This window comes from Halichoeres trimaculatus, unplaced genomic scaffold, assembly GCF_033239565.1.
Source record: "Halichoeres trimaculatus isolate MK-OKI-2021-1 unplaced genomic scaffold, fHalTri1.1 fHalTri1_scaffold_22, whole genome shotgun sequence".
NCBI lineage: Eukaryota > Metazoa > Chordata > Actinopteri > Labriformes > Labridae > Halichoeres > Halichoeres trimaculatus.
Window position 1 is genome coordinate 10384987 of NW_027437200.1, and position 13206 is coordinate 10398192.

At 43.1% G+C, this 13206-nt stretch overlaps 1 protein-coding gene across 3 annotated transcripts in view; it reads left to right on the forward strand.

Annotated features, from left to right (window-relative positions):
• The window catches only part of rtn3 (reticulon 3), a 38162-nt gene that overhangs the window by 10638 nt on the left and 14318 nt on the right, over positions 1 to 13206 (forward strand). Inside the window, exons 2-3 of one of the 3 annotated variants that reach the window (XM_074699175.1) lie at positions 627 to 674; positions 6014 to 8443. The exons of 1 other annotated variant lie outside the window; for it this stretch is intronic. In XM_074699175.1, coding sequence (XP_074555276.1) covers positions 627 to 674; positions 6014 to 8443 — 2478 coding nt within the window. The remainder of the gene's footprint in view (positions 1 to 626; positions 675 to 6013; positions 8444 to 13206) is intronic. One more of the 3 variants, XM_074699176.1, reaches the window with a different exon arrangement.

The following is a 13206-nucleotide window of genomic DNA, read 5'->3' on the forward strand; positions in this document are numbered from 1 at the left end:
AATAAAAACTAGAATCCCTGCTCTAAAACTAATTAAAACTAAAATGTCAAAACTAACTAAAACTAAACTATAATGACAAATCCAAAACAATTATAACCTTGGAGGGGAAACAAGGTGTTTCAGCAGGTCAACAATCATTTTGCTTTTAAAGTTAAGTTGCAGCACTGAGTGCCTGTGTTTAGGCTAGATGGAGCAGAATTCTACAGATTATGTTCAGATGGACTCAGAAATATGTAAAACTGGTTCCTGGATGAAGTTTTTGTGTCCTGCTGGTTTTTCCTGAAGCGTATTACCCCCTTGGGGAAGTCCTGCTGGTCTTTGAGGCTCCTGTTTGCTGATAGCAGCTCTGAGTTTGTTTGCTAAGCTAACGGCCCTCCTTGTGTAGAGCTGATAAGTGCATGTGTTAAAGCGACTGTAGGTGTACTTTAAAAGCATTTGCATGGAGCATCTTGTATCTCTGGTCCTGCAGTAGTTGTGTAGTCTGTAGAGTTGTTAAGGCTGGATAAGTTAACTCTTTATTGAAATGCCTTTATTTCAATGGACTCAGCAGATAGGACGACTTCTCTTCTTCTGTCTCTCCTTCTTTTTCTAGGATGATCATTCTTCTGTCCTTTTTATTTTTTCAGATTGCTTTCTTTCCTCTTCGCCTGTATCTCTCATTCAGTCTCCTCAAGGCAAGTGTATGGTTCTCTTACGCTGCTCGCCTGCTCTCACCCTCTCTCCTCTTCTCCTCTCTCGCTGGCCTGCTGCTGTACCGCTCTACTTCATCCCTCTTTATTTCTGGTGCCCCTCTCCTGCTCGTGTAAAGAGTCCAGTGAAAATAGAACCAACCTGCAGAGAAAAGAAGCGACTTAGCTCGAGCTCCAGCCCGACTGCTCTTCGCCCTCCCCTCCTCCTGCCAGCCTTGTCATGCCACTCCATCTGTTTCCAGCTCTGTCAGTTAGCCAGTTAGCACAGCAGCTCCTCCTGTTTTCAATGACATATGGCATCAGTAATTTTCTCCACCAGCCCCCAACAACCCTGTCTGCAACCTGAGATCAAACCTCTCGAGCATGTTCCACAAATAGACATCTTGACCTATTGACAGATTTTTATTGTTAGCTTATTGTGCGTGCTGCAGGAAATGTGTCTGTGCAGAGCTGCAGAAACAAAACTGCCAAAGGTTGTCGCGGAAATGTTTTTAATGTTTCTCTGGATGTGATTGATCAAATTGGCATTAGCAGTTAATTATCTCCAGAATGTTTACCAAAGAATTAGCCCCGTAAAACCTGGCCTCGGCAGATGCCAGCAATCCGATCCGTCTCAGTCTTTACCCTGTGCTGTCGAGCATTATTTAGGTCAGCAGCACTCGCTGTAGGTTCAAGATAATCCCAAGATTGCCACTTTATTTTAAGAAAGCAGAGAAGTTCAAGTTCACATTGTGCGCACAAGAGCAGAATCCTAAAAATGGATCCAGATCCTGAGGGGACGGTCCTACCTTCCTGCTGACCTAATATCTGAGCTCCCTCCTAAGCCTGAGCAGTAACCGGGCCCCTCTGAGGACGAGTGGCACTGGAGATATCATCCACCACCCAGCAGCCTGGGCCTGCCATCGCCTGTGGTCGCTAACCCGCCCTCCACCCCACTTCCTGCTTATGGCTTCGTAGGCTTTGTGCATGTCTCATCCTTGCTTTAGCATTAAATCAGGTTTTCTTTCCTCATTTTAGCTCCCTTTGTGCTGTGGTTTTTAATGTGAGAGTAGTACACTTAGGATAGACCTAGATTAGGACAGACGGTATCATGAGTCGCACAGTCACACATGTTGTCAGCACACAATGTATTGACTCTATAAGGGAGGAGCGGCATACGTGACTGCACCCTGTGGAATTTGAACTCCTCCTGACTCATCTGTTTCCTATCCAACATATCTGACTCTGCTTATTCAGAACAGTGCTCTAGCATTTAATCAATTCCTGCACGTTCAACACAAATGTCTGCATTAGCCTACTTTAGACATACTTGATTTATATTTGGAGTAGCATTTTACTGGCGTAAAAGAGGCTACATTAATTAAATTTATAGACCACACAGCAGAAGTTAAGCTGTGGCAGGGCTGCAAACTGAAATTAGATGTTTCAGTTCATCGATTGGGACAGAAACCCTCAAGTTGGCTCGTGTTTCTCCCAAACAACAAAATTTCTAACCCAGTTATTATAATTGTAACGGGCGTGTCTGTAATTACTTGATCTGGTTTTGGATGAGGGTTCATCATTAATGCGATTTTGGTGGAGGATCAAGGTAACTGCAGAGATCTCTTGTAACCGAATATTGACAGAGCATTCAAAACATGTTGATCTGATGCTTCTTGAAAGAGTTTGCCACTTACTTTAGCTCACTTGATGACTAATATCCTATTTTTAGATGAGTAAACATTAAAATAAAAGTGAAAAAAAAGAAGTGGTGCTTACCAGTAGAGCTGAAACGATTCCTCGAATGATTCGAGGTACTCGGTTACAAAAATTACTCGAGTAATTTTTCTCCGCCTCGAGGAATCGTTTAATTTTAAAAAGATCAAAGAGTGGTATTTCAAATAGAGCTGAGGCCATATTAAGAGAGTTTTCAGACTCCTCAAGCTACCTCTTATACAAAATAGCAACTAGCAACAAATCTAGCTTCTTTTCTGGAGTTTGGAGACTAATGGGTCATTCTACGAAACGGGTGCTATTTGGGACCGCAACATTTGATGAGATGTACAAGGCACAAAAAAATGTGTTTACAAATTTTGGAGCTACCAAAGCAAGTGCTCTTATTGACATGCTGTATCAGAAAATTTTATTTCTTAAAGAGAAAAATTTTCATTTGAAAAATAACTGCTCTTTAACTAAACAAAAAATGTATTTTATCCGATTACTCGATTAATCGATGGGATTTTCAGTAGAATACTCGAATACTAAAATATTCGATAGCTGCAGCCCTACTTACCAGCGACAGACCAACCCAGAAATTAAAAAAAGGTGAACTTTAGGTAGCTCAAAGCTATCCATTGGACAGAGGACTTTGAAAGGAGAGGGGTCTGGGAGCCGAGCTGCCATATACATGTTTGTAGATAAACAGCTTGACCCTAAATTTAGAATATCCTTTGATTAAAAAACTTGGAAAAATTAAGAAGTAAGCATTTAGAAAATTGGGGATCATTTGGGATCAAAAAAAGCTGTTAAATAACCAGATAAAGCAGTTTTAAATAAATATGAGTGTTTCTCCTGTGCTCTTTAGGAAAGTTTTAGGGGCTGCAAACTGAGCTACGTCTGACTCTAACTGCACTGATGGATAAAATCCTTTATGGATAACATAATTTCATCTCGTTTGGAGAAATGACTCAGTTAAAACAGATGAAACTTGAAGCACTACAAAATTAGTTAACATACTCCTGTTAGTGACATAAAATAATTCTGTCACTTGTCCCAGACATCGATGAGCAGAGAGGGTTTTTTGCTAAATGATTTCCATACCAGAGGCCTGAAACATAATCACACTGCTTCTGCAGAGAGCAGATTACATAAATCAGACGCTGAAGAGCACCGAGGCCTGATCTGGCAGATGGGACATGACTAGTGGCCAATTACAAAGCAAAGTTGTTGACAGTTTTATCTACAACATGTTGGTTTCGTCACTGGTGGATTATACTGGTCCCTGTGGAGAGTCTAATAAAAAACAGCTCTGTTTGGGGGTATTTTCAGAGCAGAAGCTGTTTTGGGACTTTGTTTACAAAGCCTGCAAATGACTACACCGCTGCTGGCCCGTTGGAAAGTCCATTCATGTGGCCTAGTTTGAACAAGGCATTGTATTGTGGAGCAGGGGAGGTGGCTGTGATGTGCAAGACAAAGTGGACCAGTCAGTTAGGCATCTGTGGAAAAATCTGTCCCTGCTCAGCGTTAGAGCAAACATTACAGGGTTCAATTAAAGCAGAACGAATCTAAACCTTAGACAAACTTCACTCAACCTGCAGATCCTGAAAGCCCAGAGCCTGCTGAGAGAAGTCAAATCACAGCCACCAGTGGGCGAGCAGAGGTTCAGCTGAGGCCTGACACAATGGCTTAATGTGGGTTTGGAAAATGACATTGGAGATCGTTGGTGCTGAAAGGGATTATGTGAATACCTTTGGCCTCCTGGTTTTTGGGGCCTCATGGTTTGAGAAGGGGCCCAGTTACTGACTGACCAGGGCCTGCAAGCTAACCCAAGCTGTTGCCTGTTTTAGAGTCAGATTGAGGAGAAAGTTTGACATATGTAGAGGCAGATTAAACACTGTGACTGGAACATTGAATGCAAATTTGCAGGTTGTGTTGATGACACTCTTGAGGTCCAACTTTCTTCTTTCTTTTGTCTAAAAGCTTTTAATTTTCCTTACTAACATTGGGTGTTTCTGGAGAGATATTTTGAAGACCAACAATGGGACAGTCATATTCCCACTGCAAATGAGCTTTGACCAACAGTTGAAGAGAAATGGGAAATGTGGGGAGTACGGAGTGGAAGCAGACTTGGAGCAAATGGCTGTAGTCAGGAGTCGAACCAGTGACCCCTATTGTTGCCTCTGCATTTAGGGAAACCGCTTGAATCTCTAAGCTAATAGCATTCATTTTTGATCAACAAAAATACGACGCATTTTTAGCCGTGTACATAGGGGTTTTAACCAGAAACCTAATGAGGATACATTGGTTTTGGAGCCAGTCTCAAGTGACCACAGGAGGAACTGCAGTTTTTGCACTTAAAAAAAAATGAAAATTACATTAGTCAACAACCAGAGTAAAGTCACCCAAGGACAAAAAATATTGCAATATAAAATATATATTAAAAAAAAAATCAGCTTAGATATGAGACATCTGATCTCTGTGAGTAGCAATTTACTTTTGAAGCTTGTGTCAATTTGACTCGCTGGTTCAGCGGAAGGTATAAAGCTCAGAAAATCTATATCAAAGCTTTAGAGTCATGTTTTGTCATTTTCATTTCACTTTTCTGTTCTATAGCAAAAAAAGGAGAAGCAGAAAGATCAATCTTCTATGATTTTAAAAAACAGGTTTCTGTATCTTGTTTTTGAGACTCTGTTAAAACGTTGTGCCTCGTTTGTTTTCCAGTTTTGTATGACTGTTTTATGAAGATTTATTTGGCTTTACCTTGTTGGGACAGCTTGAGAGAGACAGGAAATATGGGGGAAGAGAGGGAGAGGATGACAGGCACCAAATCATGCTGGGACTGGGAACTGATTCTGGGATAGGTGGGACAGGGACTTAAGCCTCTGTACGGGGTGCCTGTTTTACAAGCTGAGCCAATACATGACGATTTTATTTTGTTTTCAGTGATAGTTCTCTGGGATTTCACTCTTAAAGTGTTTGCATCAGTTATTTTTGTCTGGAATTAAAAAGTAGCTGTTTTCATGGAAAGCGTACCAAGTAAGGCCCCACACAAATAGCAAAAACAAAGAACCTGGGGATCAAGCAAAAGCATGTCATCAAAAAGGAGAGCTTGTAAATCTACAAAACTGATGTCAAAAACTGAACCGTCTCATTAGAATGCAGTCCTAACTCTCCCTAAAAGGATTATAGCTTTCACAATACCTGTGACTAAGAAATACTCCTGATGTCGCGACCGTTGAAGCTTGGATAGCGTCCTTGTGGGATGACAAGGTGAGCAGGCTTCTACAGGAATACTTATGTTGACATTTCATTCAACATAAGTCATAGTTAAATTTAATTTCTTTACTGCTTCATGTCATCATTTTGAGATCTTTAGTTGCCATCCTGACTTCGACTTGATGGCAACTTTGTAGAGTTGTTAAGAGCAGCATGCAACAAATTGAAACCCCATTCATTATACTGATCTGCCTTACATTTCCATGACGCAATGCACGACTGCTATGGCTGCAACATATAAAGACCTCGCTGAATAAAGTAAGAAGTGCATGGGAGTTCAGTGTCTGTGATTTATATGACCTCCCCTCCTTTCTCCTCTACGCTGCCATTCTTCTTGCACGGTGACACAGACAAAAGAGTTGTCCTGGGCTCTGATAAGCCCTGCGAAGGCGTAGCAACATCCCTTCGTTTTCCTTCCCAACCTGGCTCATTCAGCCCTGGTACTTACGGGAGTGAAGCCGGTCCACCGGATGGGCAGCCAGACTCTCCAATAAAAACGTCGCCGGTGTCAGAGCGAATAAAGGCACTGGAGGCCCTCGCTGCCAAAAAGAAGGAACCAGATTTCAGGAGTGACGGCAGTTTTTCACACTACAGAGATCGCCACCATGAGAAGTCTGAAAAGACTCTGACTGAGACACCAAAATCTCCAACTGAGAAATTCACACCAACTGTCCAGAAAAGAGGAGGCTCCTCTGATCTTGAGTCACCTGAATCCCCCTTTGAGGTCCTCGGCGACCCGAGACAAGTCAGTGAGTTTGAAGAAACAGAAGAGTGGATGAAGACTCATGTACCACCTGTGCCAGATTTAGGAACTGTAGATTTAATGAAAGGCACTTCAGACAACACTTCATCTAAAGAGGAGAAGGTGACAGACATTGTGATACCTGAAGCTCCTGCTGCCTTTGCAGGCGTCCCTGAAGCTTTCAAGGACTCTCCTGTTGAAGCTTCCAAACCGAAGGATGACTCAGATAACACACAGAAGCAACCGAGTGTAGAAGAAGAGTCCGAGTTTGACCTCAGCTTTTTACCAACAGCGTACATGTGGGACCAGCAGGAAAAGTCCACCGCTCAGGCTCCATCCAAGGCCAGTCCTGTGCTTCCAGATTCACCTGCTCCTCCTGCAGGTTTTGGCACCCAGACTCCTCCTGCCTCTCCGCCACAAGCAACAGATTCAAAGCAGAAGACTTTGGATGAGAAGAAGCTAAATGCGACTGGAGATCCTGAGCCCCCAGAGGCCGGAGAAGCCGACAGCTCAGGAGAGTCAGACGATACCGTTATTGAAGATGGAGTTGCTGTTTCATCGGCTTCATCTGAGCCTGCAACTGCTACAAACCCTTCAACTGAGGACAAGGAAACCCCTCCACTGAGGTCTGAGAGGAAGCTGATGCAGGTTCCCACGATCAATGTTATTGAGACTGATGACCCGAACTACAGCGATGATGAGATGGAGTTTGGAGCAGAGGAAGAGGACTATGAGGTTGTTAAAGACTCAGAGAGAGTGGCATCAAAAACTCCAGAGCCAGAGGAAGATATAAAAGAAACCCCCAAAAAACGCCCCTTAGAGACTGAGTTCATGGAAGGCTATTCTCCTCCGTCCTCACCTGTGGACTCTGATGAGGAATACTCACCTGAGCATAAGATACCCAGATCTCTTCCTGATACTGTCCAGCAGGAATCTGCACCAAAACCAGAGGCCCTGTCTGATCAAACGGGCTTAAGAGAGTTAGAGCCTGAATCTGAGAAATCCCAGACCACTTCCAGTAAAGTAAACCCAGAACCATACGCTTTCATGGGTTCAAACGATGATGTGGACTTCCCAGACAATGACGATGAATGGTCAGATGAGGCGCAAGATATGCTTAGCTCAGCCAAAGCTGATGAAGTGCTCGCAGAATTAAATCCATATGCTCAGGTGGGAAGTAAGAGCAGCACAACCGAGAAGACAGATTACATGGAGACCGCTTCCTTTCCAAAAACCAGCTTCATGCAAGACGACATCTATGACCGCCAGTCCTTTGATTATGATTATGACGCCTCCTGTCCCATGGATGACTTTGTTGACAAAGGGTTCAACAACGCCAAGGAACGGTTTCTTTCCGATTCATCCCAAATCAACACAGATAAGCTGAACACAACAGTACTCAAAGATGATGATGACATCCTGACCAAGCAGGTGGAAAGAGATTATCCCGAAGATCCATACTCCTCTTTCCAAAGTGCAACGATCAAAGAGCAAGAGTTCAACAAGAAAGCAAACACTGACACTGCAGACTCTACCTCTTTACCAAAAAGTGACGCAGAGGACACAAAAACAGGTCATCATGCACCGGACAAAACAAGCGACCCTGACAGCTCGGAGCCGTCGGATAGCTTTGTGGATTTTATGCGTGAGTGCTTGAAGTCGAGACAGGATGGAGAACCTGAGGATGCGTCCAGCGATGTTCCCACTAAGAACAAGTCTGGGGACTCTGATGTACCGTCACAGCAAACTCCATCGGCAGTCATGGATCTGGAGCAAGAAAAGTTGACCATCAGTGCTCTCAAAGAGTTAGGCAGCAGTCAGGAAGAAGAAGTGACCACACCTCCCGGCCGAGACAACCTCAACGCACCATCTTCACAGCCCACTTCCTTAACCTCCACTCCTAACCCTCCATGTTCCCAAAGCCGCCGTTTGTCTGACAGCACGTATTCCAAAGAGGTAGAAGCCATCGACGAGTGGGTGGCTGAAGCCTATCATCTCGCTGAGCATGTCTTGACAGCAATACTAACCTACATATCAGGTAACACTTCTTCCTTTGGGCACCAGGCCTGCTCACCTCATGCAGTTACCTCAGAAGGACCCCTCCCCTCACTTGCACCTTGTTCATACCTGGTCCATTATGTTTTATTTGTTTGTTTTTGTTGTTGTTTAGATATTGCAAAGAGGGATGAGTCAGGATGTTTGATTTAATTGTACAGAGAAGAGGAAAGTTGCTGTAACTTATTACAAAGATGGATTTTTCAGCCCCTGGTTGTAATGGGATATAACTACTAGATGGTGTGTGTAGGTATCTGAGGTCTATTTGCTTTTTTCTCATTAAACTTGAGAAACTACAGGTACGAGTTGCTGGTATAGTGAGTGTGGCACTGTCAGATTCAGACCTGAGGAAAAGTAGACTTTTGAAGCATCAAAGAGTTCTGGGAGGAACTTGTCAAAAAGTTTGGTTCAAACTTCGCAAGGTAAAACTAGAAAGTCATTGAATCTATCTAATGGTCTGTGCCAAGTCTTAGTTTATACTCTTTCTGCTTGAGATGCGCATCCCAACTGCATGGCAAGAAAAACAACAACTTGTGATGGCAGATAGAGGTCTTTCTGAGCTTTTTGGTGTTATTCAGTCAGATTTCTCAGTGTGTGCTGTTCTCAGAGTGTTACCTCTAGGAGAGTTAAATTTCTCTTTAGATGAGTTAGAAAGTTGTTGCCTTGGAACATCCTTAGCTTGGAAGTTGAACCAGTGACTGTTAGGACTACTTTCTGGAACAGCAGTTGATCTTCTGATATGGCCAAAGGTACATTTTTGTCGCCAAGGAACATTGAGAAATCCGTATTTTCATGTCCTGAATTTAGAGAAATCTTAAACGAGAAAGTCCAAGGCAAGTCACAGAAAGTTGGTAGGATACTGCTGCCAATACTGTCTACATGAAAGTAGAGGCTAACTACAAGTATGCTAGTCAGTGCACCAATCCAGTATCGCAATCAAAGTTATGATGGGATTGTTATGATTGTGAGAAATCTCTGTTCCTCAATCTATAACATGCATGTGTTCGAAGTTGCACATTAAGTCGAGTTATCATGAAGGAAAAATATCTTCAGAACACCTCTGAAGTGGAGGCAGCTGCAGAAAGTGCAGTTGTCAGAGAGCTTATGGAGGGTTATGGAACACTAAAGCTGCATATGCTCCAGTGATCCCTTCATTTGAGCTTTGACCCCACTCTGCCCTCTGTCCTTCACAGTTCGGCAGCAGTCCACTCACAGAGAGTGGGTCGGTGGGTGTGTGGGGGTTTAAATATGGAGCCCCAGTGTTGGCTTTCATACACCTTGGAGGTCACTGGTTGCAGTCAATCCATAGTGTTGGGTTTCTGCCCTTTATGCAACTTTTTACAGCACCCCGGTGAAGACCGTGACATGATAAGGCATGAAAAAATGGTGCAGAATTAATCTGACAGCAAATTATCTCTAAGCCGTCACACTTTGAGGCAGGATGCCAACTGGGGAATCAGTTTTTATTAGGTGGTTCCAGATATTCAGGACAGTTATAATACACAAGCTGCTTTAAGTCAGTGTGTTTCTGTGCAGTTATTGCTTGCAAATGTTAAAAGTTGGCCACAGCAAATGGCACAGTCATGGAAAGTGTTAATTTCCAGCAGCCAGTCCTGCAGTACCCTCCCCATCTCTGCAAACATGATCTCTATTCCCCACACATGCACACAGAGGCTGGTATGCAGACGGTAATCCTGACACATTCAAAGCTACGTCTACATGTGTTGAATACTCTACCCGAGAGTTTGGCACGCTGCACTGCAGAGCGCTGGTGCTCAGGCAACCTGGAACAAGGACAGAGTCTGCAGAAAACTCTTAAAAGAAGTGTGAACTTCATCTAAAAGCTGCTTCTCTTCTGGCTCTGTGGGGTTTGCTATCAGTGTACATCAGGGCTGTGTTTTAATAGAGTTAAGGAGGAAGCTCTGTTTTATGTGGAGGAGCCGTGTTGTTGAATCCTCCCCCCTCCAGCCATGAGCTGTTTCTATTTTAATGCTTCTCTGCAGTGCTGCTCCACAACTCAGTAGGTTATTAGGCGGGGTGCATTTGGCGAGGTAGGATTGTTTCAGTTGGCGGGGCTGTTGTCAGGCTGCTTTACAAGTTTTTGATAAAGAACCTCAGAACTGTCCTGAAACCTGCAGGTCCAAAAACCTCTCCACCTGTCTGCATGAGCCGGCTGTCACTCCAGACTTGTTGCTGGAGCTTCAGAGATTAGCTAAAATAAAACATTCCTTCAGTGTTCAGATTTGTGCTAATCCTCCGTTTGATGTTTTGCAAAGTGGAGGAAAGGCACGTGTAAATACCAGGATCAAACTGAACCTGGATCAGCGCTCACGGATTCAGCATGTTGGACATAACAACCTCAAACTGAAAACAAGACGATAACCCAGACTGGGTTTTTAATTAGGTCAAATGAAAACAGAGCAAGGTTTGTTCCCTGAAATAAACTTTTCCCATCTACGCCAATGAAACAGGTAGTTTAGAGAAGACACATTAACTGCCAGGCCCAGGAAATGAGGCTGAAACACTCTGAACTCAGTGAGAAACTTTACCTTCTTCACCCTGACATGAGTCATGAAACAGTTTGGTTTAATTCCTGAATGTGGTATTTCTGTGCTGCTTCACCTTTCCTCTACAAAGATAACATCACAGTGTGTTCACTAAACGCTGTGAATCATTAAATGTCTGGTTCCACAGTCCTCAGAGGGACTGTACTTTAATGTCTCATCAGTGACTCGATGATTGAGGAGTTCAGACACTTATATCGTTCCCAAGTTTCAATTCGCCTTGTTTTAACTTCTGGTGATGCTTCCTAAACATCAAAAAATTGTATTAGCAGTGATAAGATTGGTTATCTGGCTGATTCTGAAGCTAGATTAGTATAAGAAAAATCTGCTTCTCGGCTTGAAGTGAGGTCACCACAAAAACTGCTCCCCCTGGTGGCTGGCTGCAGTATAGGTTAAAAACCCCGGCTTTCCAGTCATTCCAGATGGGCTGTGGTCAAACTTTAAAAAATTAATACACCTAGTAGAAATGTTTCTCACATCAGATTGTTGTGGTGATTTGAAGATATCATTTGGCTGCTTCATATTCAAGTTCTCTTTTTTCTGAAGAGTTTCATTTTCAGTAGTTTTGAGGTTAAAAACAAGGCTTTACGTAACCTTTAACGATGACTGACAGCTGCCGTTCTCGTGTATTTTTTTTTAAGGGATTGTAAAATATGTGGAGAGGTAGAGTCAAGAAATGAGTAGACTCTCAAAAATAAAAAAAACAATTATTATTTTTGTCAGCCAGCTCCACTCAGATTCTCCCAGAATCCCTCATCATGACATCTGGCTGCAATTGCTGCCAATAGCTGCGCCTGTGACGGGGTTTTTTTGGCTTTAAAACCGTACAATGATAAATGGCGGAGCCACGCTGTCCACTCTATATACAGTCTATGGACGGTACCAGTTTTATCCAGAGGGGGCACTACACTCAACACAACATGAACACTCCTCACAGAGATTAATGAACCTGGTTTATACTGATGTGTTAACTTTACCCTGTAGTGGCTGAAGCAGTGATGAGCTCTACCAACTTCTGCATAGATGTGTTGGCATTGCTCTGCAGTACTCCTCCTAAACAGTTTCTATGATATTTGGTTATATTGACACTAATAGATGCTGATGTTTATCATACAAGTATGATGCATGGTTAAATTTTAGAGGAGCATGTGGGACTTCTTGCGTGGGCTTCTGCATCAGAAACAGGGCTACGTAGACTTTCAGGGTATGTCCACTGAGGAGTCTAGAACCTTTGCTATGAAGAGCTTATTGGCTAATTTCTAGATTTAAAAGAACTTAGTCCTCTTTTATTAATCAGAACTTTATTGCAACAGCGGAAAAGAATATATGTTGGGAATATTGGCAAACTTAAGGTGCAGAAATTAAGGCGTCATGATATAATTTAATTTACCCTTAAAGTCTGTGCCTGCAGGTGGATGCTAGGAGGAGATGGTTACAGACCTTGCAGCTTAAACTAAGCATACTATGACTGTGAGAATTATGTGGGACTATGCAGGGGAAAAAAAGACTACAGCTTAATTTCTTTCATATTTGCCAGCCCAGTCCAGTTTCTGGTATTGCTCTGAAAACCTGGAGAAACCCACAGCTGCTGGTTTTGGTTTCAGTTCCAGGCTCATGATCATTAAACAATAAAACAATAGACCTGTGAGCTCTGAGATTTCCTCAAGGCTTTCCTGCACACCCTCACAGAGACACAGAAACCAGAGTCCTTAGAGGATCAAACTTTAACCCGCAGATGAGCTCTTTGTTGATTATTTGATGTGTATTGAGAGGATTTAAGTCATAACACAGACTTTAAAGATGTTTTTGTAGCAGATGAATGAAGCCAGAGTTTGTGTTCTGGGTGTAAATCCAGAGTCAAGTCAACACCTGGACTGTCAGTGCAAATATTATCTTTGATATTTTTCAGGTGGTACTTTGCTAAAACTGTTCCCTGGTTTTATTAGTGTTTGGTGTGTGTGAGTGTGTGTTTGGTGTGTGTGCAGCTTTAAGAGCAGCTCAGTGAAAGCAGGACACTGCAGCTCAGCTGAGAGCAGACACACACACACACACACACACACACACAGAAAGAGAGAGAGAATAATGAAGGCCATCAAAGCTCCGGCTGCCTCCCTGTGGGTACCCGCAGCAAGGCATTCTGGGAGGATGCTCACACCCCTGCAGTGAGGATGAGGAAACCCCG